The following is a 25,199-nucleotide window of genomic DNA, read 5'->3' as shown; positions in this document are numbered from 1 at the left end:
AATGGCACATTTTCTTTATGTATTTTTGGGAGCCCATATATGGGGGGGGGGGGACTAGAGTTATAGGGTTTCAGTCTGTTGGTAATCTCCACAGGCCAAGAAGTGACCTTCTTAAGGAGCCTATGGAGTTTTCTAATTTGAGAGTTGGTGGGATTATATTCAATAGGGAGGTAAGTGGATCGATCTAATAGTAAATCCTTGAGCTTACCTGTGTAGTCATTACGATTGAGTACCACAGTGGCGTTCCCCTTATCCGCTTTGGTGATCACTATTTCTTTGTTTCTCTTCAATTCTTGTAGTGACTTGTATTCACTAATGGATAAGTTGGATTTTGGAGGCTTTGCTTTCTTGAGAACACAGGCTACATCCAATCTGATATCGTTGGCGATGTGGTTTGGAAGGTGGCGAATCCCGGGTTCAATTTGGATCATTAATTCCTCAGCTGGTAATTTCTTAGGAGCAATGGCGAAGTAGTAGTTTATTTAATTTATATTTCTAGTGTATGCTGTCAATTCCTTAATTATTAGTTATCATGTATAACCAGCGTATAAGCCTCTCAACAAGAATAAGAATTGTAATAATAATTTGCATTACCTTTTGTGAACGAGCTTTGCTAAACACATTCCAGAAACGTAGTGTTTCATCACCAGCACCAGTAACAATTGATTCACCATCTGGAGACATAGCCTGCATTTATCAAGTAAAGTTAACCCAATAAGTGCTATTATTTTATTAATATTCATTATCATTTCATTAGTTTATACAAAAAACATGCAAGAAACAATGAGTTTAAACTAATTTCCCCACTCTGATTAATGGCTTTATGAAACTTGTGGAAGGAGGATTCAAGGAAAGTAAAAACAACAACTGATTTAAATTTTTCTACTGCAAAGTTGAAAGTGCTTGACAAATTTTTGAAGTTCAATATAACAAATTCTGAAAATAAATCTGAGTAGTCAAAGTGATTCTATTATATATGAATGGAAAGAACAGTAATTCTTAATATTTGCAAAACCTAAATTTTGCAATGTAAACAAAAATTTAAATATCTTCAAATTTTAGTAAAGATGCTAACCAAATTTCCTTAAAATTATCTGCCAAGAGTGTTTGAAGAATGTTTGTAGTGTATATTTTAAGAAGAAATCACCTGAATGAAAAAATAATATATAAAAATAGCTATATAAGTTGTAAACTGCAGCATTACATACAATTTATTGTCAAATATTCCTAACAGCACTTGAGAAAGGATTAACTGAATTCCTTTTTTTTTTTTATTCAACTGTATCACTTAGGTGATGAATGCTATCTCAAGTATGTAAGAAGGTTCTATTTTTATTTATTAATTTGTTAAATAGTGATATATTAAAATTTGTTAGCCTGTTGGTCATATGTTATCTTCTCTAAAACATAGAAGCTGTAGATAAGAATCCCCTGCAGAAGGTTGCAGGTGTATTTCATTGCCCAGTGTAAATATTACACTGGGTAGGCAAATGATTCAACTCTTTGCCTAGCCACAGTTCTAATATGGATAACATACTATAGGCTAATAATAAGTCTCTTGTGGGTGGGATTTATATGAAAGCTCTACTAAATGTTTTCAATGCAATATTACTGCACATCACTATTTTTCGGACAACACTCAAATTTAATTTTTTTAATTTGTAATGGAAGCATATCAAAACAATCTGTGAATTTTTCCATGCCAAATGAGATGTAATTCATCATCAAATTCTTGACATGCAGCTTGAGGGGATGTACAGGATATTATGAGAGTACTACACATCAGCCACTGAATTAGAAACCTATACGCAGATGTTCGAGAGCCTGTGTAGCTCAGTGGATGTGGCGTTTGCACACCACCGCGCTAGGCCGCACGAAGGAAGTCTTGGTTTCGAGTCTAGTCGGTGACTAGAGGAAATTTTTCTAAGCCTTTTTTCGACCAGTTCCCGAGTTAGTCGATCTCTGGCACGGGCAAGCAGGTTTTTCCTCCCGGAAACTCGGGTTTTTCGTCCTGTAAACTCAAGAAAATCGACCGTAGAACCCACATTATTTCAGACATTAAATATATTGTGTTAGGGTTAGAGACCACGAGATGGCGGCACATTTGAGCCGTCTCTCTTCACTGCGTACCACTTAATTAGTGATAGCCTTGGGCCATCTGTCTCTGATTGGGTACCAGTGGAGATTGAACTGCCCACTCAGTCTCCAAAAGTTAGATAGGGCTAAATGGCCTCGCCTACTCCCGTATATACGGGAATAAAAAGGCGTTAGCTGATTTTTTTTTTTTTTTTACGCAGATGTTCATAAACATCACTTATGCAACGTATATGCAAAATACTTGCTCATGTGCATCATGTATCCTAGGTAACTATATAAGACTGCTTCTGGTCAGTAATTGTCAATGGTATTAATCACAAAGCAAAAAACAAAGGATCTTTCAGAGTTCAACAAAGGGCTCATTGTGAGTGTCCATGTGGCTGAAGCCAAGATTCTGAAACAGCAGAGCTAACTGGTTTCTCAAAAGATGAGATATCCCTGGTGTTTAATCAGTGGAAAAATAACCTACATTGCTTGTCAAAGGCACACATAACTGTCATCCTAAGACACTGTCAGAAACAAGGTTGCCATCATCTGAGAAGGCTTGTATGGACAAACAGAACTTCATGTGTGCAACAACTGACCAAAGCATTTAATGAAGGCTGCTCCTGACCCATATCTCACTGAACTATGTGCAGGGAATTGAAGAGGATCAGTATTGGCATTGGTATGCCTAAACAAAAATCACTGATTTCTGAAAAAAAAACAACAATGTCAAGAACACTGAGACTGGACACTGGAAAACAAGCCATGTGGTCTGACAAGTCACAGTAGATCTTGTTCTGTACTGACAGTAGGCAGAGGGCAAGAGCCCCATGAAGAAATGAATTTAGCTCACCTTGTAACCACAAGGTTCTGTAGGTGGTGTCATTATGTGAGGCACGTTCTGTTGGTACAGATCAGGTCCCATGATACTGATAGGTATGGTGTCTTCCAAGGAATATCTGAACAGTGCTGCCAGTCAACGCCATCCTGCAATGTTGACTTTAGGTGAGGGGTTGTTTCATGGATGGCAATGCAACTGACCACTGCACAAGAATTGTTCACCATCTTCCCTGAACCCACATTGAGAACATATGGGACATGTTAGAAAAACAGATCTGGGAGCAAAGTTCTCTTCCATCAAATATGAGCCAATTAAAGGACTGTCTGGTATGTTGTAGATATAAATGCAATCCAACACCTTGTGGAATCTATGCAAAACCACATATTTGTAAATCGGGCTAAAGAAGGTCTAATATGGTATTAAATAAGTTTCTAATTCAGTGGTCAGCATGTGTACAAGAAACATTTCATTGACAATTTTCCTCCAAATTGATCTGTTATTTGTCAAAAATCCAATACTGTCTCAATATTTTGGTCTTCTAACACACTTTTTATTGTATCCATCCATCTACATCTTGGTCTTCATCTGGTTTTATGGTGGCCTGGCAAAAAACACTTGTTTTGCTAACCTTTCCTCTCCCATTCTGTTTACTCTGCTAACACAATCTTGAAGACTATTCATGTCAAGTTCTCTACTAACATCCTCATTTTTAATATGATACTACCATTGATGACATCTTCACTCTACTAATCTTCTTCAGAACTCTGCTATCTGTGGTCTCCAGTTTTTGATCAAATGTGTTATTTCTAATCAAGTTCCAAGATCCATAAAATAAATCTGGTTTGAACACTATCTTGTATACAGCAAGTTTAGTGTTTTGACTAATTTCTCTTATTCTACATAAATTCATTCAGCTGACTCTACCATATCAGCTTTTCTAATTCTGTTTTATTTCCATGTTTAATTTGCGATCTTCAATAAAAACCTACTTGAAAAGCTAAATTATAACTTATTTTACAGGTTCTCCATTCAGGATGAAGTGCATGTTTTCAATGTTTCTGCCTGTCTTTTCACTGTCTTGTTATTGGAGTTTAATACCAAATTTATTAAAGCAGTTCTTCAATTTAGTCAAAGAATCATGTAAACTGAGGATGAGGAAGTAGTGGAGAGGATTCTTATTCACAAATCCTCCTTATTCACAAATGTCCCACTCAAGGAAACTTTAGAGCTAATCCAAGCTAAATTTTCCCCCGATATCTCAGCCCTATTTCAGTTCACAATGAACTCAGGCTATTTCGTTTGGCAGGAAAAATTCTACAAACAAATAGAGGGGACAGCCATGGGCTCACCACTCTCCCCACCCTTAGCCAATTTCTTTATGGAGACCTTTGAGGAAAAAGCCTTAACCTCTGCCCCACAAAAACCAACCATATGGCTTCGCTACATTGATGACGTGTTCGCTATTTGGCCACATGGCTCTGAAACACTCCTCTCCTTCCTTACACACTTAAACAACCAACACGCCAGAATCAAGTTCACCCTGGAAAAAGAGGAAAACAACTGCCTCCCTTTCCTAGACACACTAGTCACCCGCCAGTCTGATGGAACTTTGGTTTTCTCAGTTTACAGAAAACCCACCCATACAGGCAGATACATCCACCAACAATCCCACCCCCACCCTCACAACAATATGGAGTGGTAAAAACACTATACAACAGGGCTAAACTAATCTGTTCTAACGACATAGCCCTTAACACTGAACTAAATCACATCCTCAACACTTTCTCAGCCAATGGCTACCCCCCCCCCCAAAAAAATCCAAAAAATATTAAAACCTACAAACCACAGCCCCCCTCCTTCCCCCCTCCACAAAAAAGATTACTCTAAATCCATCACCATTCCCTACATCCGAGGCACCTCAGAAAAAATTACCAAAATTCTAAAAAAACATGACCTCACCTCCTGTTACAGGCCTTACAGAAAATTGGCATCCCTTATCCGCTCTACCAAAGACCAACCACTTCCCCTAGACCTACCTGGTGTATACCAGGTCCCTTGCAGTTGTAAACTGTCGTACTTTGGCCAAACAGGCAGGACAGCGAATATCAGAATTTCTGAACACAAGGACTACATCCGAGTTTACAAGTATAGCCATTCTGGTCTTGCAGACCATGCTCTGGATACTCGCCACAGAATACGGTGGAAAAAAGCAACAATAATACACCGGAGCAAATATAAATTCGAAAGATTATTTATGGAATCAGCCTCTGCCCTAAGAAACTCTCCAAACCTCAACAAATTTGGTTGTATGCGACTGCCCCAAATTTGGGAGGCATACATCAGCAGACCTTCAGCCCAACGGCCAAGAAGGCCTACTTAGCCCGCCAGAGGGCACCATCAGGACTTCTAGGAGAATGATAGCTTCATATCTTCATTCTCAGTTACTGTATTGTTAGTGCCTGTGTGCACCTGCTTTATTGTAAGTTCCTTTAGAAAATGGCAATGTGACATTGCCGAAATATCGGAAATATCTATTAAAGTATAATTTAATTTATATTCGGATCTACGTTGTTTCAATTCCCTAAGTGATTTGGAAAGACTATATAAGGAGTATAAAAAACAAAGAGGTAGAGTTTGTTGCCTTGGTCAACATTGGAAAGTCAAATTACAGGCATTAGTGAGACCTGGTTCTCAGAGACAGACATACTAACTGGTGTGAGGGCAAAGGATAAGTATTTTTTGAAAGTATCAGCCGGACAGTAGAAGAGGAGATATGATGCTAATTATACTGGATGATCTGAATCCAGGTAGAGTCGAGACCTATGACTGCAATACTAATAATAGTTTCTCACACAGAAAGTTTGAAGCAATCTAGTTTGATAGAGAATCTAACAAGATCAAATACATAGTTGGATGTTGTTACAGACCTAGTGGATTGATGCTAGTGACAAAGAAATGCATTATCAAATAAAGATATTGGGTGAGAAATAAGTTATCATAATGTGGGGGACTTTGTGTTAGATCTGATTATAGTGTTAGAGGGGGATTTCACTTAAAGATGTAAATATTCCATCTCCAATTGGTGACAATGATCATGTGGTAATCATTTAGGAAGTGGCTAAGTTTATGAATGTTGCATTCAGAAAAGACTACATGCTGAACTACAAAGCAGGAAATTATAACCAAATGAGGAGTATACTGGGTTCTATGCCATGGTATCAGTTGTTCAATGGGATGGATATTGACATTGTATGGGAAGCATATAAGAAATACTTAAATGATGCAATATCAGAATGTGTTCCTAGAGTTCGAAGAATAAATAGAGTAGGAGTGAAATGATGTGTAATCTAAGTAAGCCAGAGATTCATTAGAAAAAGATGATATGGAAGGAATACTGTTTACATGAAGATGTCAGTTATGAAAATTATAACAGCAGGCCAGAGGAGTCACAACTGTTGTATGGAAAGTTAAGTCTGAATATGAAAAGAAACTGGCTCCGCGAGTTAAGACAACCTAAAAGAATTCCATTGTTATGCTGCAAGTAAAAGAAAAGAATGAATATGAAAGAATCACTTTACTGAATTCAGGTAAGAGATGTAGAAGATTGTTCAATAAATGAGTTGCCATTTTGCTAATCAAACTGGTGCATCCAACATTGTGCTCAATGCTACCTCTTCAGTGGATGAAAAAACTCAGGCATATGAGGAAGATGTACTGGGACTGTTGCACAAACCGAATAAGAATTACACAATAGGGACTGATGGGATATCAGCACAGATCCTAAAAAGTGTTCAGCTTAAGTGGCTATTCTTTTGACTAGGCTATATAACCTGAGTCTCAGAACAGGGAAGGTTCCACAGGAATGGAAAGAATGTATGGTAATCTCATTTGCACAAGAGTGGCACATGAAGATTTTGGAAAAGTTGGTCAGGGCTCACATACAAAAATGGATGGACAGAGAAACTATACTTTGCATAAGGGTAAAGTCATGTGCGAGCAATCTGCTCATTCTGTAATATTACCAGTGAGTTAGACAAGGGGAATGGATAGATCCTGATACTTAGATTTTGCTAAGGCTTTTGGCAAGAATATAACGTGAAAGGGGCTGTTGCATAAATTGGAGAATGTGGGATTGGATTATAAAATATTGGTGTGGATAAGAGGATGGATGGATGGCTGGCTGACTGACAGATATCGAACAGTGGTATATGGGAGATGTGAATCTTCAAATTTTAAGATAAGCAGTGGTGTGCCACAATGATCAGCCCTTGGTTCACTGTTATTCAATTCTATACATTAATGACATTGGGAAGGATCTGATATGTGACATATTACATACAACTATTTGCTGACCATGCAAACATAGGACAGGAAAATTGGGAGTACAGCTGATATGCAATACTTGCAGAATGATTTGAATAGGCTGGAATTGTGGGTGTGTGAAAATAGCTGTCAGTTCAATGTCAGTCAAGTCATGCACTTTGTAGTGATGTGATATCCAATGTCATATTAAATTGGTGGAATTATGACAAAAAAAACTGATCAGTCTAGGGATCTTCAAGGTTTAGTATATAGAAAGTTGAAGTTTAAGAGACACATAGCAAAGATTATAAATATTAATAAGAGGATAACTGCAATGCTGAAACAAACCTTGACATGTAAAGATAAGGAAGTCATATTGTGTCTTTATAAGACCTCGCTTCGACTATTGTGCACAGGTCTGGTCTCATTTCCATGGTGATTCTGAGAGAGAGAGAGAGAGAGAGTGATGAAAAGGAGTGTGCTAAAAATGATATCAGAATTGTGGAATACTGATTATGAAGACAGACTGAGAATTTGTAGGCTGCAGATGTTAGCTAACAGGAGAAAGAAGAGTATTATAATTGAGACAGGATTTCAGCATATTTAACTTTTCATTTTATGGAGGGTGGGGAAAGGATGGAAGAGCATCCTTGGAAGTTGAGAATGAATGCTGCCAAGAGGGTGAGGGCTAAATTTTTCTTTCATAGAGTGATGCATGACTGTAATGGATTGCCATTTGATGATGTGTGTGTGTGTGCACGCACACAAGTAGTGTGAATGAATTGAAGAACAAGTATGACAGCTGGTGTGGATAGTATATGGCCTACCACCCTAGAGACTGTTGTAAATTGGATGTTACATCAAGTATTATTATAATAATATTGCTTGATGTAGTGTCTCATTTAGAACAGATACCTGTAGCACTTTGAACAGAGTTTCTCTTGGCACATGTCTTTTCCAAATCTAGAAAACTTAAATACAGATCCTTGTTATATTCCCATCATTTCTCAACTATTTGCCTTAAAGTGAAAATCTGATCATGAGAACTTATCAGTTATAAGAAAAACAATGTTCAAAAAACTTATTCGGATTAGGAATTTTAATTGTTACATTTAATTCCAATCACATCGAGGTTGAATGATATTAAATTCAATCTTTTTTTTTTTTTTCTTAATGTGCAAGAGTTTCCAGCATATAGAAATAGTGCATTGATATATATATATATATATATATATATATATATATATATATAAAAACACGAATCAATCATGGAATGTTTTATATCAATCATGGAACATTTTTGTTTTGCAATAAACTTGGATGTTTCTCCCTTTCTGAAACCTAAATAAGAACAGGGTTTAGAGTTTTTAAATTAAATAGATACTCTACACAAGTATTATTATAATTATATGATATTTCAGAAAAATATTGTATTATTACTACTACTTGCTTCTTCGTGGAGTCTGAAAACCAATCATGGGAGTCACCTACTAACCATTATTCACTCAATGACTATCATAACTCTCCATAAACTCATTCAGTAACAAAGCACTCATGAATAAATGACGACCAGTCCATATTCATTCACCATTCTTCTAGAAAAAATTTAGTCTTCACACTCTTGTTAATTATTCTGACACAATTTACAGGGATAATATCCTGTACTCTCCCTTCTTATATATATATATATATATATATATATATAAGAAGATATGAGTCCTGAGAAAGATTAGGGACGTGAACAGATGGCATCAATGACAACATCATATTAAAAACAAGGATATATATAAACAACACCCTCCCCTACATCTCAACAACAACCTGAGTTACAATCTTTCAGACTGTCATTGTGCTGTGGTCAAATACTGGCATTCACAAGATGCTACACGAGTTGAAATATACATACACTAATTTTCCGTGTTGTTTACAGTTATTTCCTCCATGATTTTTACTGGTTATTTCTTCTTTTTTAATATGCACCTGACAAATGCTGATACAAGCTGAAACTAGTTTTGTAGTACTAATAAACTTTGTTTTCATTTCTCTCGGTTCTAAATCATTCAATCTCTTTATATATATACAGGACATTTTTTTTGCATCTACTAGACAAAACACTTTTAGTAACTTACATCTCTATCACACTCGCCCCCTTTTTTCTACCTAGTAATTATATTTTCTAACCCAAAAATCTTCAAGCTATCATAATAAGGAATATTATACAGACCAGTCATCTCCTTGTTCACTCACCTCTGGATTCTTTAACCTACTTCATTCACAAGAAATCAGGTTCACTCCTACTTACGTTTTTTAACATCCAATCCTTGGATCTATTTTGCCAACTTTTTCTATGTGCCCTCTGAACCAACACCCTCCCCAATGAATTAGCAACCTTTATCTTTGCACGTACATGAACAAGTAAAACATTTCAGCTACTTGGGCACAATTTTTAGTGAAGATGGCAAATTAAATATTGAGATAAACAACAGAATTAGTAAAGTAGTATATCAGGAAGTCAGATGAATAAATTTATATGGAATAAAAAAGAAATTAGTCAAAACACTAAATTAGTTGTATACAAGACATTGTTCAAACCAGTTTTAACTTATGGATCTGAGAACTGGGTCAGAAGTAAAACACTTCAAAGACTAAAGACCGCAGATATGAGAGTCATGAAAAAGATTAGGGGCGTGAACAGATGGCATCAATGGCAATATCATATTAAAAACAAAGATATTAGGAAAGAACTTGACAGTACATTGTTGGCATCCAGGAATGTGTTAGCAGAGCTAATCTCAGGTCGTATGGTCACCTGAACAGAATGGGAGAGGAAAGATAAGCAAAGCAAGTGTTCTCTGCCAGGTTGGCAGGAAAAAATACCCAGAGGAAGACCAAGAAATAGGTGGATTGATATGGTAAAAAATGCCTTAGAAGATAGAAATATAAGATCTGACAATGTTGGAGCCTTGACAGGTAATAGACTGATTTGGAGGAAAATTGTAGATAGGAAGTTAGTAATGGTGTAAATTTATGTAGTACTATCATATTCTCTACACCCCCTTGAGGATAAACGTCAGGAATTTGATGATGATTATGATCCCAATAAAAAAGCATTAAAAATGCTTCTAAAAATATCACATTTGGCCTCCTGCAGTTAACTAAAACGTTTAATTTATTTGACATCTCCCCATATATGAGATTGCCAAAAATTCATAAACCCAATTACCTAAACCATTCCATAGTAGATGTTACTGACTCCCCCTCCTTTAAATTAACCAATCATTTAGCTAAATCTGTAATTCCACTTACTGGACACTTCTTATATAAAAAAAAATTCCACACATTTCAAATCCTTAGTCCAGACTTTACTTTCAAACAATAATCATATCATGGTGAGCTTTTATGTCACCTCCTTATTCATAAATATTCCCACTTTTGACATACTGGTTACTTTTCTTGAAAGGGCATCCTATCTAAACAGATAGAGAACTTCCATGGGTTCTTCCCTCTGGCCAATTTCCATATGATGCATTTTTGAAAAACATGATCTTGGTACCTTCCTATTTAGTAAAGCTATACTGATGTGTTCTCTATTTGGCAAAATGGCTCAGACACATTAGACTTTCCTCCTTAACAGTCAGCATCCCAGAATCCAGTGCACTATTAAAAAAAAACTCAGTTTGCCCTTTATTTTTTTTAATAATCTAACATGTTTACCCCAATGGAACTCTTTCTTTTACAGTTTAACAGAAAACCCACCCACACAGGCAGATTGTGCCCTTCCTAAGACTTCAGTCTTCATATAGTCTAATTTCATTTCTTCCACTTGCTTCTTCTGTTATTATAATTTTAACATTTATATTCCTGATGATGCATCAGTGAAAGAGATGAAATATTGAAATGATTAAACCTGCTGTTTATTTCTATAGTGTTGTAGTTAGTCCATTAAACTGTATTATGAATGCAAATAAAAATTTCCATGTTCCTAGCTATTTTCATATTTTTGCTTTTTTTCATTATTTATTTTCATACACATTTATTACAGCCATTATTCAATTTAAAGGAAGTTGAGTACTTGTACTGGATTTACTTAAGAACATACCATTAAATGCACAAGTAAACAGCTAAGCAGAATCTCGAATTCTGATATCAGGTTTAATCACTTTCTTGTATAGTGTTGTGATCCATGATGATGAATAAAGAACAATATGCACCCTTGTCTTCTAAATGATTTTATAGCAAACTATTTTCCTTTACATCCTCCAATTCTAATGGTTTATTACTTAATATAAGCCATATATTGTTTTCTGTCTTATTTATACCACAACATTTTAACTAAAAACTTCCTCTTTGCACATTAATCATATGCTAAATGATCACTAATCATCTTATGATTTTTTGACCCTCAGTCTAACCTGAAAACCCCTATTTAGCTTGAACACTGATTGCTCTTTCCAAACTTTATCTTGAACTTCTTTGATTCTTCTCAAGTGTGTTTGCTTAAAATCTTAACTGGGTCATCATAGTATGGAAATTTCTTAGCAATTAACGTTTTTTTTTTTTTTTTTTTTTTTAAATAGATGGGTGGTATAAGAATTTGACCACATTACCAGGTCTTCTGAAATATGCAGCAAAATAGTTGACAGTCTGGTTGAAATCTATACCAGTTAGCTATAAAAATTTTAGATTTTTGAAGACTTTTTTTTTTTTACTTCAAGTATTGCTCTGTATCAATTAATGTATTCCTCTTAAATAATTTCTACCATGATTATGTTACTACTTATTTAACAATGTAATTACTCCCAGCATGCAGAATAGTTTGATCTTGTTTTTATGCAACTATTATCACCTGATACCTTTTATAAACTTTCCTAGATGCTCAGGCTTTTTTCAACAGCTAAAAACATTTTGCCATCTTCATGATATTTATCTTTCATATTCTTATAAAGTCTTCATCTGACTTCTGTTTAGCTTCTTCATACATTTTAGGTTTCTTAATTTTCTCACAGGACAGCCTATTTTAATAGGAATTTTCAGTATGTTTTCATTTCTGAAAGAAGTTCATCATACCTCCTCCGGCTTAAATTATTAATATTTTCTTTAATTTTGAAGTGATTCTTCAATATTTGGTTCTTGTTTTCAAGCTTTTAAGAGACAATTGTATATTTAAGTCTGCAGTCCATTTACAAAAGCTGATTGACTGCTGATTCTCTTTAAAACTTTCATACATATTTTTCTTTTCAACATGATATTCATACCTACCTGCAAACAGCACCAGATTGAAGATATCACTATGAACAATTTATAAAGTAAACAGAATCTCAAATTCTGATATCTTGAACACTAACTGCCATGTACCAAAGCACAAACTATGTACTTTGGCACCCAGTTTTAATGCTTATTTAATAATAATTAATCCATTGATCTGAACAAAATTCCAGCAGATACTTACTAGGGATATTCCAAAGCATGATTTGGCTGAATAAACATATACTGAATATTCAGTTTCCAATTTGGCCGAAACTGGAGAAAAACTCTGAAAATACAATTATATGAAAAGTATAATACTACCAATATAATAGCCGCAACTCAACATCACCAGAGTTAAAGATAGGTACTATCAACGTAAGAAGCCTGAATGGCAAAGAAATGGAGCTGGCTGAGGAATTAGATAAGTACCAGATCGACATACTAAGGGTGACTAAAACAAAAAAGACCAAAACTGGAGAGATCTTTCTGAGCAATAAATACAAAATTTTATATTCAGGCAATGACAATCAAGGAAAAGAAGGTGTAGCCATAGTATTCAACACAAAATACAAGGCTAATCTTCTTGAATGGCAGTCAGTCTCAAGTAGAGTAATCTGGGCAAATATGAGAATGGGGAACTGGACAATGAGACTTATTTGTGATTATGGTCCCACAGAAGGTTCTACTAAGGTAGAAGTGGAAGAATTTTTTGAGGCTTTAGAAAAAGCAACTGACACAATGAAAAACCGGTCCTTGTTGGGGATCTAAATAGCAGAGTAGGAATTGATTGTGAGACATACAAAAATATTTTGGGAAAATTTGGAGAAAAGAGCAAAGCTAATAATAATGGCAAATATCTGTTGGATTTCTGCTCAGGACATGGACGGGTTATTACTAACACCATGTTCCAACATAAAAATGTGCACAAATTCACATGGAGAGAAGAGGCTAGGAATAAGAAAAATCTCATTAACTATGTTATTGTTGATAGTGATGTTTTCTCCCTGGTGCAGGACACCAGAGTGTACAGAGGATTTGAAACTGGAAGTGATCACTATTTAGTCTTGAGCAGGATAAAATTGAATTTCACATTGAAAAGAATAACATGTAAGAAAGTTTTAAAGCGAATAAAAGTTGAGCAGCTCTCAGATGTGAACTGTAGACTAAAATACACAAAGATTGTTGAATAAAAAGTGAAAGAGTTTGAGAACAGGAATCAAACTTTGGAGATTCAGTGGCAAACTCTGAAGAAAACATTGATTGATTCTGCCAGAGAGGCATGTGGTGAGGTTGTCTGTAAGTATAAAAAAATCAGAACTCCCTGGTGGACACAGGAAGTTAAAGAGGCAGTGAAGGAAAAGAAGAAAGCATATCAAATGTTCCTGTCAAATAAGTCAGCTTGTGCTCTTAGAGAATATAGAGACAAATGCAAGAATGCTAAACACTGTGTAAAACCAGCTAAACAAAAGTCATGGGAGGACTTTGGCAAGAATATAGAAAATAAATATCAAGAAGGTGGCAAAATATTCTGGAGGTTGTTGAAGAAGCTTAAGAATGGAGGAAAGAGTGCTGTAAAAGGAATTAGAGATGATAAAGGTGACATGAAAACGGGAGAAAAAGATATCCTTGAAGTATGGAGTAATTACTTTGAAAAACTGCTAAATGAAACAAGCAGTGATGATAGCACAGAGGTAAAAAACACTGATCAGGCATGCAGTCAGGAATACATATCCATACTTGAAGTAGAAAAAGCCATCAAAGGCTTGAAATGTGGAAAGGCAGCAGAAGTAGATGATATTCGACCAGAAATGCTGAAATATGGTGGTATAAGAGTCATACAGTGGCTGCACTGCATAGTTCAGAAAGCCTGGACAGAAGGACGAATTCCAGATGATTGGAGTAGATCTCTAATAGTACCCATATATAAAAAGGGAAATAAAACTGAATGTGAGAATTACAGAGGTATTTCCCTACTGAGTGTTCCTGGCAAGATCTATGCAAGTATACTTGAGAAACGGTTGAGAAGAATTGTGGAAGAAAAGCTTGGTGAAGAACAAGCTGGATTCAGGCCAAATAGAGGCTGTCAGGATCAGATCTTCACTTTACGACAAATAGTCGAGAAAGCCTGGGAATATAACAAAGATCTGTATTTAAGTTTTGTCGATTTGGAAAAGGCATATGACAAGGTGCCAAGAGAGAAGCTATTCAATACGCTGCAGTTATATGGTGTCAATGGGGCATTATATCAAGCAATACTTAGTCTTTATTTGAGTTGTAAGTCAGCAGTTAGAATTGAAGTACAGGAAGATGGTTTAAGGTTAAATCTGGTGTGAGACAAGGATGTACATTATCCCCTCTGTTATTCATTGTCTATATGGATCACATTATGAAGGAAAGTGGTATTAAACATGATATCAAAATTGGAGATGTTAATGTCAGCTCTTTGCTTTATGCGGATGCTGTTATACTTCGAAATAAATCCGCTACAAGTCTGCAAGATTCTCTGGCTAAATTGAATAGCTGTTGTAATAGATATGGTATGAAGATCAGCAATAAAAAGACAAAGACAATGAAAATAGGCAGAATCATTGAAAATGTCAACTGTGTTGTGAATGGAGAACCTGTGGAACAAGTAAAACATTTCAGCTATTTAGGCACGATTTTTACTGAAGATGGTAAATTAAATATAGAAATAGACAACAGAATCAGCAAAGCTGGTATGGTGGGAAGTCAATTGAATAAATTCATATGGAATAAGAGAGAAATTAGTCGAAACACTAAATTAGCTGTATACAATACACTGTTCAAACCAGTTTTAACCTATGGATCTGAGAGCTAGGTCAGAAGTAAAACACTTGACCAAAGACTAGAGACCACAGATATGAGATCCCTGAGAAAGATTATAGGCGTGAACAGATGGCATCAATGCCAATATCATATTAAAAACGAGGATATTAGGAAAGAACTTGAGATTGTCAGCATCCAGGAATGCGTTAACAGAGCTCATCTCAGGTGGTATGATCACTTAAACAGAATGGGCATGGAAAGATTAACAAAACAAGTGTTCTCTGCCAGGTTGGCAGCAAAACAACCCAGAGGAAGACCAAGATATATGTGGATTGATACGGTACAAAGTGCTTTAGACGATAGAAATATAGGATCTGATAATGTTGGAGTCTTGACAAGTAACAGACTGATTTGGAGGAAAATTGTAGATAGGAAATTAATAATGATGTAATTTTTTTCATGTAATACTATCATATCCTGTACACCCCTTGAGGGTACATGACAGGAATTTGATGATGATGATGATGATATAATAGCCCTCTGTGGGCAGAAACCTGGATCATAAAAATAACAGAGAAGAGATGTTCACTTTTAAAATAAATAGAATTTATTTTAAATGCAGGAAAATAAATAGAATTCATTGGACAGAATATAAAACCAATGCACAAGTGTGGCAAGATTTTGAATATCCTTAACTCATCAATACATAACACGGTTAAAAAGTTTGTTTGGGCACATTGTGTGAATGGAACCGGAAAGACTTCCTTGCCTGCTGTCTAGGCATGACAAGACCCAGGAAAAACGAAACTGATGACAAAAAGTCCTTAAAACTGCATTGAACTTTCAAAGTTGCTGGCACATGAAAGATCTGGCTTTTGACAGAGAAGGGTGGAAGGACTCAACTAGTCTTGAAGACAGAAGAGAAGAAGAATTTAGCTGAAGTACTGAATATTCAGTTGAAGTATACTGAATTAAATTTTACAAAAATCTGAACAAAAAACACTCATTAAAAACTGATATTTTGTAAAAGATTGGAGTAAGTTTATAAAGGTTTTGTGATAACATGTTGCCTATTAACGTAATGACATACCAAGCGAAAATTAAAATTTATTTCCTGTAAATTTAATAAAACAGTAATTTTACAAGGAACCTTTATTATTAAAAAAAGGGGAAAAAATACAATTTCTTTAATAACAAAATAAAAACACTAATGGGACTTTGATTTTTGAATAACTGTAAAATATAGAATATAGAGAAGACAATAATTATGGATTTAACAATCAAAAGGAAGTCATGATACACTGCAATGCAGGAAAAGCAATTTTTTGTAGTGTCTCAAATACCTCTTTCTGGAAAAGATTTTTGTTGTCTATGCTAGTGCCGAGAGAAAATTTCTGATTTCACTCAAAATGAAATGTCAGGAATTTGATGAAGACTTCATACTATAAACTAAAAAAACACAGACATCAAAGCACCAATAACAAATATAATGTGTTTTGGTATGGTGTGGTGCAAGGTAAGAGAAGGTTTTCTCCGATTTGTCGCATTTGTTATAATGCTCGTAACAGGAAATTTTCTGCTCTGGCAGGGCATATACCGAATCTGTCTAAAGATTTGGCTGAAGCCAAATATTTGCAAAACACAATGAATCAGGAGAATACCAAAGCAACACTGAATATTTGGTGAATCCCTAATACTTATTAGAATTACTCTGTTCTCCAAATTTCTACTCCACCATATACTGTTCTCCTATCTCTTACCACATCATGCCATACCACCAACTTCATATTTATACCTTGTATACTCCAGTTTACCTAGGATACTATGCATAGCACATCCTGTGAAATGCATTTGCAAATTTACGAAAGTCCAGAAATAAAATGCAGTAGCTCTTTGTCCAACTTAACTGTAGAAAGTAAGTAAAGGGCTAAGGCAGGACTCATCTTCAGAAAACTGTGCCGTCACAACAGCTATCCATCCATCTAACCACGGAACACGCACAGCATGCCCACCTTGAAATAACAAACCACAATACTCTTCTTGTATTTGATATTTACTTAGCACAGCGGGATACTCTGGCATTAGAAATCTTAGAATTCATACAAGCCCATCTCTCCAAAATTGATCAGTAACATTATTTAACAATTTAACATTATTCAACAATTACTTAACATTCTTGTATTAATCCTGTCAGTGACTGTATCATTTAATGTGTGCAAGGAGGAGGGGAGGTGTCTATTTACTTATTTTCTTTTGTGCATAATGCTATCAAGTTGCACCCTTAGTAAAATACTCCTTCCATTCCAAGTGGTCTAAACTCTTAAATTCGAAGCAAAAAGAAAACACTGAAACTTAAACTCCAAATCTAACTCACAGAAATTTATCTCATATATTCTTATCTTCTAAATGAATTCATTAACCCCATTAATAGAATAAGTTTTCAGACAAATTATAACCAAAATAAAATTTTTAATTCATAAAAAAAACCCACAAATTTATACAACATACAAGTATGCTGAAAAGCTGATAATCACCATGTAACTTAGACATTATTCTACATATTCCCCCACAAAGTGTTATACACTTGTTACAATGCTGCTGCATCATTTGCAATCCTCTGAGAAAAAAGGCTTTTCCTTGTTGCACAAACCAGCCCTCAGCTGCAGATATGACTCCATCTGGGATAAATTTTATTCCTTTCAAGTGTTTCTTTAAATTTAGAAAAAGGAAATAGTCAGATGGGGTCAGGTCTTGCAAATAGGGTGGGTGAGGCAGATACTGAAAGCCTAAGTTGTGTATTGTCTGTTGGGTTTCATGAGCAGAGCGAGCAGGTGCATTTTCCTGCAGAAGTTTCCCATGCCATTTTTCCTTCAATATTTTTCTCTCAATTCTTTCAGAGCTGTTGAATAAACTACTGCTGTACAGTTTAATCTTTTTTTGAGGTACTTGGTAAGGATTACACCATCCACATCCCAAAAGACAATGGCAAGAACGTTCCCTGCTGACTTTCGGATTTGGAACCTCTTTGGTCATGGAGAATCTTTGTTCCAGTGACTTTGTTTGATCAATGGATCACAGTGATGAAGCCATGTTTCATCAACAGCCACAATACAAGCCAAAACAATTACACCTGATTACTCAAAATGACCACCAAATCCCTTGAGATGACAGCACATGTTTTCTCTTTTGGTCGGAATTCAAACATTTAGGGGGATCCACTTCACTGAGAGCTTCTGCATGTCCAACTGTTGGTAGATAATGATCCCCAACTCATTCTCTAGATCTCCCCAGAGTCTCTGCAATGTTTTTGGCTGGTATTCATCATCATCAAGGATCATGGCATGCACTGCATCAATGTTTTCAGGTGTGATCTTCGTGGAAGCTCTTGCTGACCTGGGGAAATTTTTTGTCTCAGGATGCTCAGTTTTAAACTTGGCCACCCATCTGTCTGTTGGATATGCTGGGACACAGTCCCCTGAAGTGTCACACAAAGTTTGTTGAATCTCGGTTGCTGACTTTTCTTGTAGCATGTAAAACTTGATGGCTCACACCTCCATGTCATCAAATTTCTTCGAACCTCTGACATGTCTTCTTATGTATCCTAAAAGAAAAAGAACAAATTATTAAAATTTGATGAAACATGGGAGTTAAAGGGTTTTAAGATATGTTATTTTTTCTGGTTATATCAATTACTTCAATATCATTTTTGTTCTGGTATTTATCAGAACTTTTCACCCCTCCCCCATAAAACTGCCATAACTTAATGATTCCAATACCAGTATTTTCTTCAGATTACAACAAGAAAAACACTTTACTGTGTACCACTTCTTTCCAATTACATAACAGAACAATTATTATCCTTTATGGATAAAACTACTGGAACTTTAGTCTCTTGCCTCCTACATCACCTCACCTCCTTAATTACACTGCAGAAAATAAACAACAATGAAATTCTTTTGTGTGTATTGGTGCAAAAAGATTGACATCTTTTTGCACCAATACACACAAAAGAAGTCCAACACCTGGAGCTAGAACAGCTCAATATGGATAGATATTACATCTTCAAATGCACTGTTTCTTTGGTCAAAAATGTGTCTTATATACCTTCCTACATCTCAGACTATGCCATCACTAAAGTGGAGCTTTTGCTATCCTCCAAAACATAACCAGGAAGTATACTGGATCATCAAATATTCACACAAATTTAAAGGCATCAAAAATGTCAACAGCAGCTACAGCACTTTCTTGAAGAAAGTCCTGCATACTGTCTGCTTTAAAAATCTTGCATCTCAGCTATTAGACTATAAGAAGGCAGTGTTACATAATATCTAAACAAAATCACCCCAGAAGTAATGAAATACAAGACAGCACACACACTTCCATAGGGACCTTTGCTGAAGCCATCCACTAAATCCTCAGAAGAACAAACAATCTCTTCCATAGCATGAAACAGCCTGGAAGAACCTAACACCTTGCAGAACTAGAAAAGCACACAAAATCCCTCTTCTTCAACTGTTTGGTTCTGTCCACTACTGGACGAAGGTCTCCCCATGGTTTTCCAGACCACTCGGTTTTCTGCCTCTTCAGGAGTGAGATGGAATCATCCACTTCACTCCTGCAACTCGTTCTAGTTCATCCTTCCACCTTCTTCTCAGTCTTCCTCTTTGACTTGCTCCATCCATTGGCCTCAGCTGCATGGAGAAAGAGTGAAGACCAATGGATGGAGCAAAATCCCTACCCAAGAACAAATTCCCAGCCTTAGGAGTTCTTCCAAGTCTTCTTGGACCAATCATCCTTAAAATGCTACAAGAAGATGATTCCTTTAAAGTGGTTTCCACAATGTCACAACTTCAGTAGCCTACTTCATTCCTAAGATGGGAGCCCACACAGATCTTCAAAAGTAGCATCCAATCTCGGTAATTAGCACAGATTGTAAGATCATTTTGAAAATGATTGCAAACCTACTGGAGCTCATGCAGCCTGATGTTACTGAACACTATTAAACCTGGCCATCAGAGACCTCATCAACATTGCAAACACTTGAAATGAAAACTCAATACTATCATCCTTGATCAAGAAAAAGCCTTTGACAGTATAGAGCAGTGATGGCAAACCTATGACGTGTGTCAGCACTGCCACACTTGAGGGTTTCAGGTGACACACCTTGGATGTTGAAAAATATTGGTATTCTGATGAAACAACTGCGATAAATCACTTAAGATCGCTCTCGGTTAAGGCAAAGGTAGGTTTGTTCATTGAAAGACTTTCTACCAGTAGTCAGCAACAGAAAAGTCATTAAATGTAATGTAAGTTTGTAATTTCAGTTTATTAAATTAATTAATTGATATGAATTCATAGATTTTATATCAGTGTCCTATTAAATAAATAGCCTAATATGATATGTATAAGTCACCATCTATGATTTTGTAGTTACATTTATAATGCGTATATGCAAGTGGCACATCAACAATGTCAATATTTAAAAAAAAAAAAAAAAAGTTTGACACACCTGGGTAAAAAGATCACTGGTATAGAGCATAAATACCTTTTCAAAGTCACGAGGACACCTGGATATGAAATTCTCATTATCTAAACAGTTCAGCTAATACATGGGGAAGGGTGTTTCTGCTTTATAAAAACATCTCACTTGCACATTACTTTACTCCCAAGGGATAAAAGAAAGGATGCCTGCTCTCTAGATAACCATATACATTAGCTATAAATTATATATTTATTCCTTTACCCAAGTAAGCAAACAAAGTTTGCACCTGAAGTATCTTCAGGACTGGAGCAACTCATTTCAAAGGTGGACTGAGTTCACATCACTTTCCTTAGTATCTCATAATGCAAAGCACATCTCCTTGCAGCATGTATAATGCTATGCATTATGGGAAGGAGCCAGACCCAGAGGTAATACCAACGTTGAAGCAATGCAGAAGTCTTATTTCCATATGCCAGCTGCCAAAAGGTGTCATACCTTATTATTAAATTACTTTGGATTAGAAAAAGATGTTGGAAGTTTTTTCTCCACTTGGTTAGACAAAAATTATATATTTAGTTTAAACATTTCAGGTGCAAACTTTGTTTGCTTACACTTGGATAAAGGATTAAACTAAACATATAATTTATAGTCTAAGTTGAGAAAAGAAAGAAAAAAACTTCCAACATCTTTCTCTAATCCAGAGTAATTTAATAATAAGGTGCGACACCTTTTAGCAACTAGCATATGGAAATATGACTTCTGCATTGCTTCGACCTTGGTATCACCTCTGGGTCTGGCTACCACTGAAGAGATCTCAATAAAGGTCGAAACCTGTCTAGGTAGTGACCCTTCCCATAATGCATAGCATTATACATGTCTGCAGGGAGATGTGCTTTGCATTATGAGATACTGAAGAAAGTGACATGAACTCAGTCCACCTTTGCCACGAGTTGCCCCAGTCCTGAAGATATTTCAGGCCCAAACTTTGTTTGCTTACACTTGGATTAAACTAAATATATAATTTATAGTCTAACCAAGTGGAGAGAAAAAACTTCCAGCGTATATATACGTTAGCCTTCGAGCCATTCTTCAAAAACATAACTCTGCTCTCCAAATAAACTAACATACAAGTCTAGCATTTGAAGATTAGCTGATCAGCATAAGCTGATTATGTCAACCATTATATGGAATAAGAGGAAATGAAAATAATCCAGATGGCACAGACTATATGCACAAGCCTCTTGGTGCAAAATTGAACTCAGGAAAAACTAGTGGCTAGTGAGCAAGCAATTGGAAGTCCCAAACTGACTCTCCTATCAAATGCAACTGTTCAAGTGAAAGACAGAAGTACCCAGGCATTCATCTCAGTAACATCAAAATCTATAACATGCTCAAATGGACACAGATACTAGGCAAATGGAACAACATATGAGCACCTTCTTTATTCTGGGTAGAAAGTCATTAACCAAATGCTCCAACACACCTTCAAGATGAAAGCTATTCCAGATGAAAATTCCTGGAATAACTGAACAACCTAAACAGCACTATGCAAGGCGCTCAACAGGAGAGGCTAGGGACTAGTTTCCTTTGAAAACAACACATATCTTTCAGCATTACTGTTCTCCTCAAGACTTAGGCAATCAATCCTATAAAACAACTGCAGCACATATGAAAAAATCCAGGACTCACAATATCCACAGTCCTCCACATGCATAGTGCTATATTAACTTCCAAACTATCTTCGTTCTACAGACATCCTACAATGCTGGAAGAATACAGAAGATCATAATGTATTGACTGGATCATCTCAAATAGCTGTGCTCACAGAGCCTCTGTTTTAAAACAAAAATATGGTAATCTGTGGTTAAGATATACACATAGATCCTTCAGACATATTAGTGAGTTTAGATGTAATCAGCCTTTTCACAAAGATTCCAAGAAATGAAACAGTAAACATCATAGAAAATCTCTTCCCACTGGACATTGTACAGCTCTACAAACATTGCATAAAAAACACGTTCTTTACCAAGATAGTCTTGAAATGTAGTCAACATTTCAAGACTATCTTCCTTTATTAAGATAGTCTTGAAATGTTGACTACATTTCAAGACTATCTTAATAACTTACATCCTAACATAAAATTCACTCTGGAACTAGAAGAAAATAAAAAACTTCCTTTCTTAGACATCCTTATAGAAATAAATGAAATTAAAAACAGATTATTATTCTCCATCTATAGAAAACCAACAAAAACAGGAAGATTTCTGCATGCTACTTCACATCACCACCCCAAGCAAAAAATAGGCCTAAAAAAACCTTAAGGGATAAAGCATACAACATCCTCAGTACAGAAGAAAAACAGAAAGAAATACAATACTTAACACATATCCTACAACTGAATGGTTTCAATATTAAGTTAATTAAGAAAATTCTCAATACAGAACCTACAAGAAACCTAAACAAGATTTCAAGAATGCAGTCACCCTTCCTTATATCAAGAATGTAACAGATAATTAGCCAAACTTCTCTACAAATACAACATAAAAGTGACTTTCCTGCCACTTGAAAAAATATCAAGATCTATTCATCCTTCATAACCTCCAACATCACCCAATTAAAAAAATCAGGGGTTTCACTGTTCCTGTGGCATCTGCTATGTGGGACAGACAGGGAGATCGGACGAAATCTGCATGAGCGAACATCAAAAGGACGTACAAAATAAGAAAGAACATAAATCGGGATTGGCATTTCACACAACCTCTACTGGTCATGATGTACTCTGGGATAGAACAAACATGTCCTATATAGATAAGAATTGTTTTGCAAGAAAATTCAAAGAGGCAGAAAATATGATTAAAATTCCTAAACAATGCAACAAAAACCAAGGTTTGATTTTAAATCAAGGTTGGTTATTGTTTATTAAAAATTTACCAATTTCAGACCTCAGACAGAGTGAGCGTGAACCACAGAATGAAACGACAAACAGCACTGTCTCCAGCTAATATGCATTAACGGGTGTATAGATCTGTTATTCTTTTTTTTAACGAACTGTTTTGATGTTCACAATAACAACAAATTAATTAATTTTCGTAATTTCTAATAGTTTGTGCTTTAAACTTTTAGTTCTCTTTACCTGAAGACGTTAGTTTGACGACTAACGAAACTTGTCGGGTGCTGCTTTTAGTACTTGTTTAGTTTTAAAAACAGTTTTCTTTAATAAACATGTGGTCACAAAACTGGAATAATTATATAGAAATATAGTAAGTCCAAAATATGGCAAACTTTTTCTGTTTCCTGTAGAAATGGACAGGAATAAGAAGACCATAGAAGACCTCCTAATCCATAATCTAAAGTGGAAAACATTTGACAGTTTACTGACGACAACCCCAAAAACGCAATACAAACAGTCATTATAAAGCCCTTCCAAACATTACCTCACCTCAAGGAAACCAAATTAATACTGAAAACTGACACCAACACACATTTTAGCTGTTAGCAGTTGAACTCTCCCTACCACTTCTGTTGACTAATTTCAAGAAAATATACCACTTCTTCACATCAGCATATCCAACTTTACCCTTTGGTATATACATCCACATTTGCACACCTACTGTGGCCATCCGACTTTCAATGGAATCCTCTACAAGAGAAGATGTTTAAGACCAGATGTAGAGATACAGTCAGTGGTCAGCTGTGGAAATTTTAACAAAGGGAAATTTTTTTGCTCGCATTGTCGAGCAAAAAAAAAAAAAAGAAAGAAAGCATATTTCACCCCAGAACTCTTATTAATACAGCTTGTATACAAATGCCAATCAAAAAGTATGAGGGGGACAATCAACCTGTAATGGCTATCATTTTTAAACAAAAATTTCATGATCTAAACATGAAATATTTGCATGCAATCAATGTTAATTTATCTTACATAAGAAAAACATTATTTAACTATCAAAATATAATAAGAATAAAATCTTTTATAATCGCACATATGCTATAGTCTGCATTTTTTATGACAAACAATCTATAAAGAATAAATAAATATTATCTATTGAAGTACGTTATATTTCTCCTTTGTTTTTATACTTCAAGTGATAATCAATGGTACCAATCAAGGGGCATTATTTTATAGTCCTATTTATTTATATGTGATTACCAAAAGTGAATTCTTATTTGTAAAATTGTGGTAACAGTTACTATAATATTTTATTTAATAAAATCACTTTGTTAGGTACAGTATGAGTTTGTCGCTTAATATATTTCAAAATAGTTTTTTTTTTTTAAAACATAAAAAAGTAAACAAGAAGAACAAGGGGCTCGGGCTAGCCCCTTATAGCTCACCACTGGATACATGGCACATCTAACCCACTTCAATGAAGCTCTACAAGTTCCAACTCAGAGAATGTGATCTTTCTATTGTTCAACACCCAAACCACCTTGGAACACGTGACCTGTCCTGCAAAC

At 35.5% G+C, this 25,199-nt stretch overlaps 1 protein-coding gene across 8 annotated transcripts in view; it reads right to left on the bottom strand.

Annotated features, from left to right (window-relative positions):
• The window catches only part of fzr (fizzy and cell division cycle 20 related), a 218,067-nt gene that overhangs the window by 4,749 nt on the left and 188,119 nt on the right, over positions 1-25,199 (bottom strand). For all 8 annotated transcript variants that reach the window (XM_090409798.1, XM_090409806.1, XM_090409805.1 and 5 more), the window contains one exon: positions 595-687. In XM_090409798.1, coding sequence (XP_090265924.1) covers positions 595-687 — 93 coding nt within the window. The remainder of the gene's footprint in view (positions 1-594; positions 688-25,199) is intronic.

Source organism: Typopeltis vanoorti, chromosome 20, assembly GCF_054136105.1.
Source record: "Typopeltis vanoorti isolate ZY-2024b chromosome 20, IOZ_Tvanoo_1.0, whole genome shotgun sequence".
Lineage (NCBI taxonomy): Eukaryota > Metazoa > Arthropoda > Arachnida > Uropygi > Thelyphonidae > Typopeltis > Typopeltis vanoorti.
The sequence above is the reverse complement of the archived record's forward strand: the minus strand, read 5'-3'. Positions and strand labels throughout refer to the sequence as shown.